Genomic DNA, 13,163 nt, shown 5'->3' with positions numbered 1-13,163 from the left:
GGCAGGGCCGGATCGACCTCGAGGCAGAGTTCGAGCGATACGATCCCCTTCCATCGGACACGCAGCGATGCTAGCAGCTCGAGAGGTCCTGGATCCTCCTCGTCGCATTCAGGATCACCGGCTACTTCCCCCGTCATTGGACCAGTGGGCGGGAGAGACAAGAGGAAGAGTGCGTTGGGTTCCGCCGAGGTCATCAGAGGAAACTATGATCGGGATTACAGGCCGGGACAGGACGCCGAAGGTCGAGGGATAGGATCGGTTCAGGAACAAGAGGAAGTTAACAACAACATTACCAGACCGGGCTCGTTGACGCAAGTAGAGATCGAAGCCGAACCCGATATCTCACTCGAGGAACTCATCGGATTCGTCAAGGGAGACTCTCATCTCTCTTCCGTTCCAGGCGAAGTATCGGGGCTGGACCAGGTGGAGGCTGTCAAGCTGTTGGCTCGACGTCTAGACAGGGCGAGGGAGCAGGCGAGAGTCGAAAAGGAGCTTCGGTCGTCGATCAGGGAAGATCGCGGTGATGGTGACGCTTCGAAGGAGGATGACACTCAGGCGATTCAAGGAACGCTGGGGTCTAGAGAGCAGGTTTTGGAACTTGCTTTGCCTCTGTGTGCCGCGCATGGCTCACCGAGGATCAGGACCGTCGGTTTCGAACTACTTGCCGCTGGGCTAAGGCTAGAAGACTCGACCCGAGCCGCCAAAGACCCAGTTTCCATCTCTCACACTCCCTGGGTCATTCTCAACACGATCCTCGATCTTCCCGTCGATCTACCCCGGAACCTGTCGTTCAGGTACAACATGACCCACGAACTTCCTTCATCGCAAACACTGGATCTCCACGAACGAGTGTCCTGCCTCTCCGAATTGACGGATCAAGGAAAGGACATTTCCATCAACCTCGACATGATCAAAGTCATCGTTCGTTGGCTCAACTTGCTCTCTGCCGAATGGGTCAGGGCATGTTCGAAGGGCTCGACCGGGCAGAGGAGGATTGCGAGCGATGAGAAGAAGGTGACAGCAGAGTTGTCAGGTAGTGGCACGGGACTAGGATTAGGCTTCTCTGGGATGCAGGAGGAGATCGAGCGTGGACGACCGAGTCAAGCAGCAAAGGAAATTCCACCGAAAGACGAGGTGGGTTCGTTCTGTGCAATGGGGCCATTCTTTGCTTATCCGCTGACATCCTGTATCACAGGGCGCCCACGACTTGGCGGCATCCGAATACACGCTCAAGACCGTGACGTTGCTTTCCGAGCTCCTGCTGAACATTGTGAAGAACAACCTCGCCCTGTTTACCCCTAATGACACCTCGCATATCCTTAATCTATACCTGGACACGATCAAGCGAGGCATTCGACATACCCCAGGGTCTCACCCGCTTCACAATCCGTCCTTCGCAGGGTACGGACGTACCGAAGCTTCCGTGCCCGACGTCAGAGGAAAGCCTTTGGCGGCCGCCCATGAGAGGACATCTTCGGTGCTCAGCAGTTTAAGAAAACCGACCAAGGTAGCACCAACTTCTGCCATCTCGATGGGGGACACTACCCGGTCTTCTTCGTCTTCGCTTCCTCCCAGCCTGTCACGGCACCCGAGCACGCGGAGCAAAGGTGACAAAGGACTGGCTACTACGGCCATCTCTACGGGAGGCGACGTCTTGGTCGATTTACCAGACCTACCCGAGGAGAAACCGTTCTGGTCGACATTGATCCCATCGCTTATCGAATTCACCAGGATGCTTCTCAAGGCCCGAAGCTTATCTCCTTTAGACTTGCCGGCCATCATGTCGCTCTTCGCCTTGTGTCTCGGTTGGAGGGCCATCTCAACCCACTCGTCCTTCAGGCTCGATGGAGGAGATCGGGCGCTCATTACCAATGCGCTCGACCTGAGGGACCGCGATGCCATCGTGGCCCTTGTCAGAGATATCATCGTCAGTCGGATGATTGGAAGGAGCGGTGAGAAGGCTCTGCGAGGTGTATTAGGGATGGATCGTGGGAGAGGAAGGGAAAAATCGACTTATCACGTCGGTCGAGATGAAGGCTTGCGGGGAAGGGATCGATTATTGGGGGTCATATGGTACGTCAATTCTGAGAGACTCCAGATTCACGTCCCTTGTTTGATGTTCAAAAATCTGTTATCAGCCTTATTCGGGAATTGTTGAAATCCACGCATCACGCGCATACTCGAGCCGATCCCGCATCTGCCCCTCTGTCCGAGAACTTCAAGCTCGCCTCCTTCTCTCCTTCGCTGCTCTCGGCCATGAGATTCTCTCACTCTGGCACTTCGTCACACACGCAAGATTTTGCCGATGCCTGGCACGATATCGATCTCGAGATCCTTGGCATAGTCGACGATCATCTCCGAAACCTGGATCACGTCGCGACGGCACGATCGATACCTTCACCCCAGGGCGTGTCAGGTGCTCCAGGGATTTCGCGCGGTCAAGAGACAAAGGCCGTTTCTTCGCAACACCAAGATGCATGGACAGAAGGCGAGCTGGTCTGCCAATTCCTGGAGAGAGCAAAACGTTGGATAACGACTACAGGGTGAGTTCGCTACATATCGCTATAAAACGTACCTTCTCGCTGATATACCACCTCCCACTTCTAGCGATTCTGGGGATTCTCGCCTCATGCTTACGCCGGAATCGCTTGTGGATCAGGACGGACTCCCCGTCGCGAACCATCGGTTAATTCGTCTCTTCCTGGAACTGCCGGCGGTGTTGGGCCGAATGCAAACGACCTCGTCTGGAAACGGCTTCTTCCATCCCGATTATGTGGACATCCTAATCCAGATGTCGGACCATTTGACTGAAGAGAACGCCTTGGCCCTCTTGGATTATTACGAGCGGGAAGGAGTTTGTCTGCCTCCAACTCAAAAATGGACAGGCAACCTCAACCGGATCTTGAACGCTTTCTACGTTCGCCCGAGGGCTCAGACAATTGCCAATGGTAGGGGGCCCTCGATGTCAGTCAGGCGGCGCACAGCAGAGCTATTGTTCCACCACGTCTACGGATATGTGGCAGAAGACAGTGCACTGAGGAATCAGCTCGTGCAGGACGTCTTCTTGGACCTGGCAGAGAGAACATTGCTCGTCGAGTCGGATCCTGTTGTTGAAAGGATGTTTTGGCAAGTCATGGTTGATTTCGTCTCTACCGATAGCATCGAAAAGGATGAGCAACGACGGGCACATCGTCTCGAGCTAGAGCAAGCTGGCCAGCCGGTGCCGGTATTGTCACTAGCTGAGCTAGTCGAAGGCGACTCGTTCGATCGACTGCGCTTACTATCGCTCCAATGCCTCAGTCAGCCTTGCGACCAGCATGCGGGCAGTCTGACCAGGAACAATTCTGAGCGGCGGGAATCCGCCCAGCGGAACGTCCGCGAGCGTGCGCCTCGCCCCGCGCAGGGTAGGAGTGAAGCCGACGAGGATCACTCGCGGTCCAACTCGGCGGGAATCAGCCTTAAGGGTATCATGGAAGCCATTTCCCCTACAAGTACCAATCGCGAGCTTCCACCCCTTATGGGCAGGACTGGGGCAATGAGCCCGCGGAGTGATGCAGACGAGACCAACTCACCTCGGGCCGAATCCATCAACGAAACTCTACCCGACAGCTCTCGGCAGGAAACGTCTTCGCCCGAGGAATTGAACCCGAGTCCTTGCAAGCACACGGCGACGATAGCCACCGCGATCACCATCTTCAACCGTTTGGCATTCTCGCTTCCATCCTCATCTGGACCGGCTCGACTTAGTCGTTTGCCGGCATCGGCAAGATGCATCATCATATTCAAGGATCTCGTTCGCCTCATGAGTCCCCCCGCAAGTGGGCCCAAACGAGACCGTGCGACCTCACCGGCAGATGCCAAGACAACGACCGAGTCGGATACCGACTTCAAGGATGTCGTCATCTGTCCCAAAGCTAGATTGACCATTTTGCAATGGTCGCTGCGTCTACGAGCCACTCAAGAGCATCGCATATGGATGCGACAGAATTTGGATCCTGAAGCAACCAGTTCTGCAACGACTCTCAGTCGCATGCAGGTGCAGGCAGATGCCATCAAAGTCGGTAAGCTTGCGGACGAACCGGACCCAAGGCGTAGAACGACGCGGACCGAGACCGTGGCTGGGGATCGCGGGCGCATGGAACGCTCGATGCAGGATGGGACCGGCCGTTCTCGCAGTCGTTCCCGACAACCTTTGCGCACCACACCGTATAATCCGCTCTGGACAATCCCGGATATCCTGAATTTCGAATGTCCAAAGGATGAGCGTCCCTCTGAGGGGATGACGACATTTGATCCCAGACTGACAGACAGTGGAACCGGCGATGTCACTGGTCCGATGGGAATATGGCTACCGATTTCAGAATATCTATCCGTCATGTGCGACATCCTCGAGTCGGACCCGGATTGGGACATGGTATCTTATCTCCTCGTATTCCTTCCATTACAATTGGCAAATCGACATTTCTACTGCGGACCTCGAGCGAAGACTGTAGTGAGGCGGCTCAGGCGGATTCTCTGTGACGGTCTACTCAGCGACCGACTCATTCACAACGTGCAACTACCCTCCATCCTGCGAAAAGCCGACATCAGGGGGGTCGCCTATCAGACACTCACGATATTGATTGGCTACAAATCGCTCTTTGATCGGTCAGAATGCAACAGCATCGTCGAAACCCTCGCTCGAGGACTTTCAGGCATTCATCGGAGCACGACCAAACCTTGCGTCAGAGCTTTGACCATCGCCGCGTACGAGTTGACCGACAATCTCGTCACCTATCTGCCTGGTGTGCTCGAGCAACTCAGCCAGATCATGGGCACGCCTTCAATCAGCTTGCACATACTGGAATTCCTTTGCTCCATCGGCCAGATTCCCGCCCTTTACGGGAACTTTACCGACATACAGTACAAGGCCGTATTTCAAGTCGCCATGAAGTACATCGAGATACACCACGACGAAGAAAACAAGGCCTTAGCCGATGCCGCTCAGACGCAGGATCCTGAATACTTCACGTTGTCTCAACACGTCCTGAAGCTCTCCTTCTTCGTAATCTATACGTGGTACATCGCTCTCGCCCTCCCCAAGCGAGTGATTATGTATCCTCACATCCTTCGGCAACTCATCTTGTGCTTTCCCAAGCAATTCGATGAGATGGCAGAAGTATGCTTCGACTGGCTCACCCGTTACACCTACGGGAATGCCGATCCAAAACCAGCGACATCCCACATCGGTAGTGTTGCCATGCACAATTCGGGAAAGTCGCCCCTTGCTGCCGAAAACGACCGTACCAAGTACTGGCTTCTGGGAAACAGCATCATCAGCATCACCGCGCATCCCAGGTCGGGGTGGGCCACGCTTAATATGCGACGCGCATCAGGAACTGTAGGAATCTTGTGCAAGATAGAGAACGTCCCTACCATCACTCTTGGGGAAGACGGGGCGGACCTTGACGTCTTGCCTGCAATGATGCGAGCAGATCGTCCAGAGGAGAAGCCCACCTACCAAGACAGCCATCCTGTCTCGCCGTCGGGGGATGATGAAAACAAGGCGGCAAGTCCCAACTGATTTGTCCTCCTGAGATATCGACTAACATATGATCCGAACCCTCTTCTTCACCCACAGTTGCAAGAATTATCTTCCGAGGAGGCTGCAGACAACCACGTGATATCTGTGACACCTTACCGTGAAGTCGAGTCTCAATTCAACTTCATCTGGTCGGGTAGCGCGCCGTCGCAACGCAGGAAGGACGTCGTCATCGACCCCAGCTTCATCGGGATTCAACTCTCCGCATATCCCTACATCAGCGCTTCAACCCCGCGCGGGCGTTTCCTGCCTCTAGACTCGACCGTCGAAAGAACGCTACGGAACCTCGATCGTATTCCAGTGATCGACACGCAGGCCATCGCTGTGCTTTACGTTGGTCCGGGCCAGACGACCGAAGACGAGATCCTGTCCAACACGAGCGGTTCGCCCGGCTTCTTACGATTCATGGCAGGATTAGGCCGTCTCATCAAGCTTAAGGGACAACGTGATGTTTACACGGGCGGCCTCGACACCCAGGATGACAGGGACGGGGAATACGCGTACGCTTGGTGGGACGATCTCATTCAGGTCATCTACCATGCACCTCATCTCATGCCCAACCCGGAGACGGAACCAGGAGCCAAGCCAAACTATTTCACAAAGAAGCGAGAGGTCGGTAACGATTATGTCAAGATTGTCTTCAACGATTCCGGACTCGACTATGCGTTCGACACCATCAAGTCCGAGTTTCAGTTCATCAACATTGTCATTTCTCAGCATACACCAGGCTTGAGCGGGACCTTCAAGGACCAACTTGAGGACAATTTCTACCAGGTTACGATACAGCGCGCACCAGGCATTCCAGACTTTGCTGCCATTGGCGATTTCAAGTTGGTCTCTGTCAAGGCTTTGCCGCTAGTGGTGCGACAAATCGGTTACTACGCCAACGTCTTGTCACAACTCCACTTGCACACTTCCACCAAGGGCAATCTTGAATATCTCACTGCTTGGAGGCAAAGGTGGCAGAAGATTCAGTCGCTCAAGAACTAGTAAGCATTGTGGCGGTTCGAGACGGCGTGGTTATGCAATCCTCACGCGTCTCCGGTATGTCCAACAGTTTACCGAAGCCCCCAGATGCAGAAGAGGTTGAGAACATGACCGATGTCGACCGCCGACAGATTTTACGAGAGTCAGTTGAAATGCATGGGTATGATAGACCAAATTGTGGCTGATGCTCGGCTTTCCGTCACAAAACAACAGCTTTACACGAGGATTCTGATTGTGATGATTAGTGCTGTGATTAAACAGCCTTTGACGACCCTTGTTACGACCCATGTACAATGCACTGCACCCTGATGAATCATCGATTGGCTGGCATTCCCCGATGCCAAAGCCACCTTCTTGCAAACACCCTGCTAAATGTTCACTGGACCAGGCATACATATCTGCTGGCCACGCAGCTGAAGGTGGGCTGCCGCGTTCCGAATACTGTGGTGTCTATAAAGCAGGAGGAGGCGTCCCTCCTGCCGGCTTGATCGGCAAGAACTCTGTCTTCAAGACCCGCTTGCCTTTGTTTCGAGGCTTCGGCGCTGTAAAGGGTCATTAGCGTTAATGCCAGGACAGGAACACGCATGTTCTGCCAGACTTACCGTTCGTATTAGAGGTGATGTAGAATCTCCGTAAAGCCAGAATAGCCTCTTCACGGTAGTAACCTCCGTATGCTGGGAACCCTTTCTGTGTAGGTATCATGTCGCTAGAGACATCACCGACACGGTCAGACAACGTAGACAGGCAGACCAGCCGACCAGGGCGAGACTCACGTGCTGTTGACGTCCAAAACGCTGCCGCAACCGCCGAAACGTTCGTTTCCGCAACCATAATACACCTTGCCGATTCCGATCTGACGCAGAGCGCTGGCACACATCACACAAGGCTCGACCGTCACGTAGAGGGTGACATCGGATAATGGTGTGGGGATTTGCTGAGTCTGTATGATATGATCGAGTGATACCAGCTCGGCGTGCAGTGTTGCCTGTGAAGAGTTTTGACACTAATTGTCAAAGGGAATATAGAGCAAAGATCGATAGGTCGACTCACATTGCGCCACTCGTTTGTTCTGTTTCTCGCTTTGGCTATTGCCTCGCCATTTCTAACGAAAACACATCCAACCGGAACCTCTGCAGCTTGCAACGCCTCCTCAGCCTGGTACGATGGAACACAGTCACGGAATCCAGGACAATATGATTATTCGTTTGGATCGATATATGGTGCATAGTAACGAGATCATGCGATAACACAGGAAGAACGGAACTAAGCTCGGAGTGAGCTTCAGATCTGAGACCTTGGGGGGGAAGGACGATTCCTGAGGTCGAAGCGAATGCTCACCATATCGAGCGCGACCCGCATCCATGTCTTGTCTTCTTCAGACTGTTCTTCCACGGGGACATAGTACGCTTCGGCTTGACCGAACGGTCCTTTCTTTTCTGACAGAATTGATTCCTTCGTCTGATCCTCGATGGTTTCCTTTTCAGCGGACTCTTTTTTCTGTACCTCGATGGACTCCAAGCTCTCAACGAGCAACTCGAACGACCCTTCCTGCTCGCCGAATCCGCTCCGGCACATGAAGCTGATCTCGGTGATACCCCGGCCCGGATCAAGAGGTTGGTAGTTCTCGTCACCCTCTTCTATCCGTCGTCCTCGATAGGTCACTCCAAACTCTTTCCAAGAGATCCAGTGGTCTAACCCGTCATTGATGCTCGAGGTCGCAGCGGGATACGTGAAGGTGTATTCATAGTTGACCGTGGATTCCCGTCTGCCATCGGGTCGGAGAGGTGGGACACCCGTCTTCAGAACCAAGGTGTAATCTAGAGATTTGCCTGTTGTCCGTTCTCCGCTTCCTTGCGTGAGAACCTCAGCATTGCTGGTGTTGGAGCTGCTCAGTAACCGAAGGCGCATGCCCGTATAGTCAGAAGCCGGCAGTTTGAGAGCTTCTTTCAAAGCGTAGGCCTGGGATGCAAAGCCAGCCCCGCCAAGTGTCTTGAAATCTGACATTGACAGGGGTGATCATCAGTCATCTGATGCTCTTCCTCTTGTGTTACAACTGGGTACCGGTGAACGTACCCAGTTCTCCGAAGAACCGCACGCCTTCCGGTCCGCTTTCATCTTTGCCATGACGAATCGGTTCCAAGTGGGATGTTGAGCTACCTCCCCGGATCCTGTCGTCCACCGCTCTCCACTTTTCAGGGGCGTCAAAGGGCGGGAATATGATCATGATGCTACTGTCGAGACGAGATGGCAGGAAGTGTGGGTCCGTGTCGATATGAGTTCGAATTCACGTCGACCTAGCTCTGAAGGTCCCCGTATCTTATCGCTCGATCCACAGCGGGGCGAGGGGCCCGTTTAGACGTTACGCGCGGTCCGTTTGATGCCCGTTTAGAAATGACTTTTTTCCAGCTCTCTCCGCAAGTTTCCGCAATTTTCATGTCGCGAACTAAACCCCGTTTGGGGTCCGTTTAGGGTTAACCAAAAGTCCAGCTTACGTCAGCCTTGTTTGGGGCCTAACCGGGCATGTATTCGACCTGTTCTACATTCATGTAAGACCAACTATATATGTTCATATCTCTCACTGTACCACTCGTACCAAATCCTGGTAATCGACCTACAAAGGTACTCTAAACCCACCTCAAACTGACAACAATGAGCGGCTTTAGACACAACGCTCCAAGGTGGGATCAACAGTACCCGTTGTCACTTGGGTTGGACGAGATATTGAAACGAGTGGTACGCTAGATGGTCGTCAAACGGGCCTCTCTGAACCCCCACTGATTGCCAGCATCAGCCAAAGCGAAAATTTGGCAAGTGCTACTGTACCAAATGTGGACCGGGCGGCGTCGCTATTTTAGGACGGACTTATTACGCCCATTCAGTGGCCGAATGGACCCTGATTGATAACCGGGAATTTGCCAGGCAGAGAGATCTGGATCGACTCGCCGCAGCGACTCACCCCCCTCCAGCTCCCCCTGAGCCAGAAGAGCCAGAAATGCGGCCTATTACACCCCAATCAGAGGGTGTTGATACACCGTTTGAAGCACCAGCAGAAATGTCCCTGGGTGATCATCTTCGGGCCTTCAATGACTTCCCCGAGAACATCAATCCTGATGTGGAACGGTCCTCAAATGACCATCGAACGGACCAAACCGGCCCAGCACTGCACACAGCTCCTGGTCTACATGACATGATCGACATCTGGCCGAACGATATTCCTCAGTGCTTGCAAGACAGCCCCCTTAGTCAGCCTTTATCAGGTCTGATTAGCGACCAACAAACGGCCGATTTGCCTTTTGTCGAAAGGTTCATCTACACGGTATCGCTTACGCTGGAGGCTGTCGGCGTACCTAGGGATAAAACAGAATACGCCCTCAAAGCCATGATTTGTGTGGCCAATATGACACTGTTAAAGGCCCGAAGAGACTTCACCAACGAGCAGATCATCGACGACTCGCCCGCACAAACTCTCAAAACAGTCCGCAAGCGAATGGGCATCGATCTGTCTACAATCGCCCATCCTGTTTGCCCAAACAAGGACTGTCAAGCAGTGCTGTATGAAATTACCACGATGTCGACTGCCGCTGGGGCTTTGCAGGGGGTAGAGAAGTGCCCGAAGTGCGGCCTAGACTGGGCCCAACCGGGCTCAACTAGAGGACCATCTACCCCTGCAGTATTTCCGACACTTCCCCTCACCAGCGAGATTGAGAGACTGCTAGCATACCCAGGGGTAGAAGAACTGGCCTTTAACTGGCGTGAAAGGCACGAGGTCGACACCCAACTGGCTAAACATGATTACCCCGACCTGAAAATCTACCGGGACCAGACGGATGGCTCATATTTACATTCACTGCTCGATCCTGACGGGAACAGGGTGGATCAGGGCCCGTTTGAAGGGGTAAAAGAGATATTTGTGAATCTGTCTCTCGACTGGCTCAACATCAACTCGTCATCGCATGGACCTGGATATTCTGTCGGCCCAATCCTACTCCAAATGGGCAATCTTCCGCAGTCAATGAGGGGGCTTCAGGCCATGGTTATGTGTTGCGGTTTGACTCCAGGTAAGCTTTGTTGATCGCTAGCCATTCGTGTACATTGGGTTTAAACGTACTCTTAACAGGCCCGAAAGAACCCAGTAAAATGACCCTTTGGCAATTCATGCTTCCGATCATCATGCAACTTCGTCGGACTTGGGAAAAGCCAGTTTTGATCAGGACGCCAAAGCACCCAGACGGGGTCTTATGTCGCATTTATCTGGCCACAATCAGTTGTGATAGGCCAGCCTTCACGTCGCTCGCTGGGTTTACCGGACAGATGTCGAAGGATCACATTTGTACGCGATGCACCCTTACTGAGGATGGTTTTGCGGCCAATCAAGGTGCGTTTGATCCTCGTTCCAGTTTCACATGTATCGCTGACGGCTGTTCCAGTTGGGGAGCCTAGAGATTCGGTCAAACAGGCTCGTGATTTTCTAGAGAGTGAAACCCGAGTCGCAGCGGCGGTCGAAGAGGCCCGTTTAGAGCACGAAGAACGCCAAAGAAATCTTCAAATCTTGTTTGACGCAGGTCGGGAAACACACAGGTCTCAACCGCGCGAGTTAGGGGCCCGAATACCCCCCGCTCATCGCCCCATGCCTTTCAGCAGGCTAGCTGCACAACGTGTAGCCAATCTACCTCAAAACAGGCCTTCACCGGGCCACTTGAGCGCCCTGTATCTGCTCCCCTACGTGGCGACTGCAGTTGCTGGCGTTTTCGATGCCATGCACAACATCCTCTTGGGCGTGAACAAGACTCTTTGGCGATCATGCGTTGTTCAGGGCGAATACAAGACCGACAAAGGCCCGGTTGAGTCTGGAAATCGATCGGCATCGGAAACTGAGACTGATGATGTGGAGTCAAATGGAGAGGGCTCTACACGTGGTTCGCAAGGCCTGTTTGGGCCCCGTCCCCCCCGCGTTGCTACCCTACGACTGGATGATCGAGTCGGTGATAAACCATTGACTCTGACAGCCCATCAGTTGTCTTTGATCAAAGATACAATCGGCACTGTGAGTGGAGCTTTAAAGGACCGTTTAATGTGCGTTTATGCTGAGTTTCAATACATCTGCACAGGTGATTACGCCTAGCAATCGATCTGTCTTCCCACGTCTGCCATCGACATTTTCGGACCTCAAAGGGGGGTCAATGTCGGCCGTTCAGTGGCGGTGTTTCATGGAGTTTTATGTCCCATTGATTCTCCCCGAAATTGCCCTCTTATCCCGCTCGAACGAGGCCCGAAACACCACCAATAGGGGAAAGTCAAATACTCGGATCACCCCAGAAGAGGTCGAGATGCTGCTTCTACTATCGGGCATCAATCTGGTCTTAATCAGGCCCGAAATCAGTGAGATACAGCTGCAAGAAGCGGAGAAGTTGATCAAGCGCTTGGTACCTCTGGCCCTTAAGATCCGACCGGGCCTTAGAGCCACCCGTAACCTACACCAGTTAATACACATTATAGACGACATCAGGGCGCATGGGCCTATCTACTCGCACTGGTGTATGTGTGGCGAGCGATGCGGCAAGTGCATCAAGAATGGCAACACCAACAAAAAGACCCTCGAAATTACTGCAATCAATGCCCGTTTAAAGGCCAGTACAGCCGGTCTCATACAATCAGTCCTGTCACGCTACACAGAACATCCAGAAGATCAAGAAGCGGTACTCAAACTGGCCTCGTTCCAGTCAGGTTTCCTAAAGAACGACCAGGCTCGTGGGTCATCTGCTTCAGAGCTCTATGCCGAGATGCAAGCCGACGCAGCCCAAGTAGAAGCTGGCGTTTATCGGTCCCTGAATGGCCGACTTCTTGGTCCACTGAAGGTTACTCCAGCACCGCTGTCCTATCTTGAACCCAACCTGCGTCCTATCGTACTCCAAACTCTCATGAACAGTGAACAAAATGACGGGAATGTTACTTACACCTTCCGTGAACGAGGGGCTGAAGTACTTCAAGGGGCAGACTTGGACAACACCTATTTCATCCAACGAATGGTCAAGAAACATGCCCGATTGGACACCCATTACAAAGGCTTCAATACGTGGAATTTGAAGGCTGATCCTACAACTGCCAACTTGGAGTCGTTCAGGGATCGAATGGCCATTTATCAGCCCTCTCGCAACGTACTTTACTGTACCTATGACTCGCCATCCTTGATATTGCTGGATAACATCCTTACGGTGAAGGCTGCCACAAACGGGGGTCAATCGCGGGAGTTTGTACTGCTTCTAGGCCGTAGAAGCATTGCTTACAGGGGAGAGACCGAGCACGTCTACTCAGATCAGTCAGTATCAATCGACCAATCACTCTCACAGCTTCGTGTTAACCACCCTCTTATGTAGCCCCAATCTGGGTGTACAAATGTGGGAACCCAACCAGTTCGAAGAGGAGCCTTGTTGTTGGGAACTGAATACACACACTCTCACTGCCTTGAGACCCGTCACCTTGCGATCGATGCGGGCCAATCCAACCCTGAATGACCCCCGTTTAGTATGGGCTAGTATTCCTTGCACTAGGGTCTGACTTGGTCCGACTTGATCGAGCCAGTGAAAAGACTTCCTCA

The 13,163-nt window shown here is 53.1% G+C and overlaps 2 protein-coding genes across 2 annotated transcripts; one reads left to right on the top strand and one right to left on the bottom strand.

Moving 5' to 3' along the window:
* Positions 1-2,122: 2,122 nt before the first annotated feature.
* HD553DRAFT_17170 (uncharacterized protein) lies at positions 2,123-6,976 on the top strand. Its single transcript, XM_046176896.1, has 4 exons — positions 2,123-2,543; positions 2,608-5,548; positions 5,621-6,570; positions 6,782-6,976. Exons 1-4 carry the CDS (start codon positions 2,257-2,259, stop codon positions 6,798-6,800), a joined length of 4,197 nt encoding a protein of 1,398 aa, XP_046040451.1. The 5' UTR covers positions 2,123-2,256; the 3' UTR covers positions 6,801-6,976.
* A 42-nt stretch (positions 6,977-7,018) lies between these two features.
* On the bottom strand, positions 7,019-8,143 carry HD553DRAFT_265960 (cytidine deaminase-like protein; the record flags this gene model as incomplete). Its single annotated transcript, XM_046177458.1, has 5 exons — positions 7,019-7,110; positions 7,171-7,274; positions 7,342-7,553; positions 7,619-7,723; positions 7,907-8,143. 5 exons carry the CDS (start codon positions 8,141-8,143, stop codon positions 7,019-7,021), a joined length of 750 nt encoding a protein of 249 aa, XP_046040450.1.
* Between the last annotated feature and the right edge of the window lie 5,020 nt (positions 8,144-13,163).

This window comes from Filobasidium floriforme (genome assembly GCF_021052385.1).
Source record: "Filobasidium floriforme strain CBS 6241 chromosome Unknown HD553scaffold_1, whole genome shotgun sequence".
NCBI classification, from domain to species: Eukaryota; Fungi; Basidiomycota; class Tremellomycetes; order Filobasidiales; family Filobasidiaceae; genus Filobasidium; species Filobasidium floriforme.
This window is presented reverse-complemented; position numbering and strand designations above follow the sequence as displayed.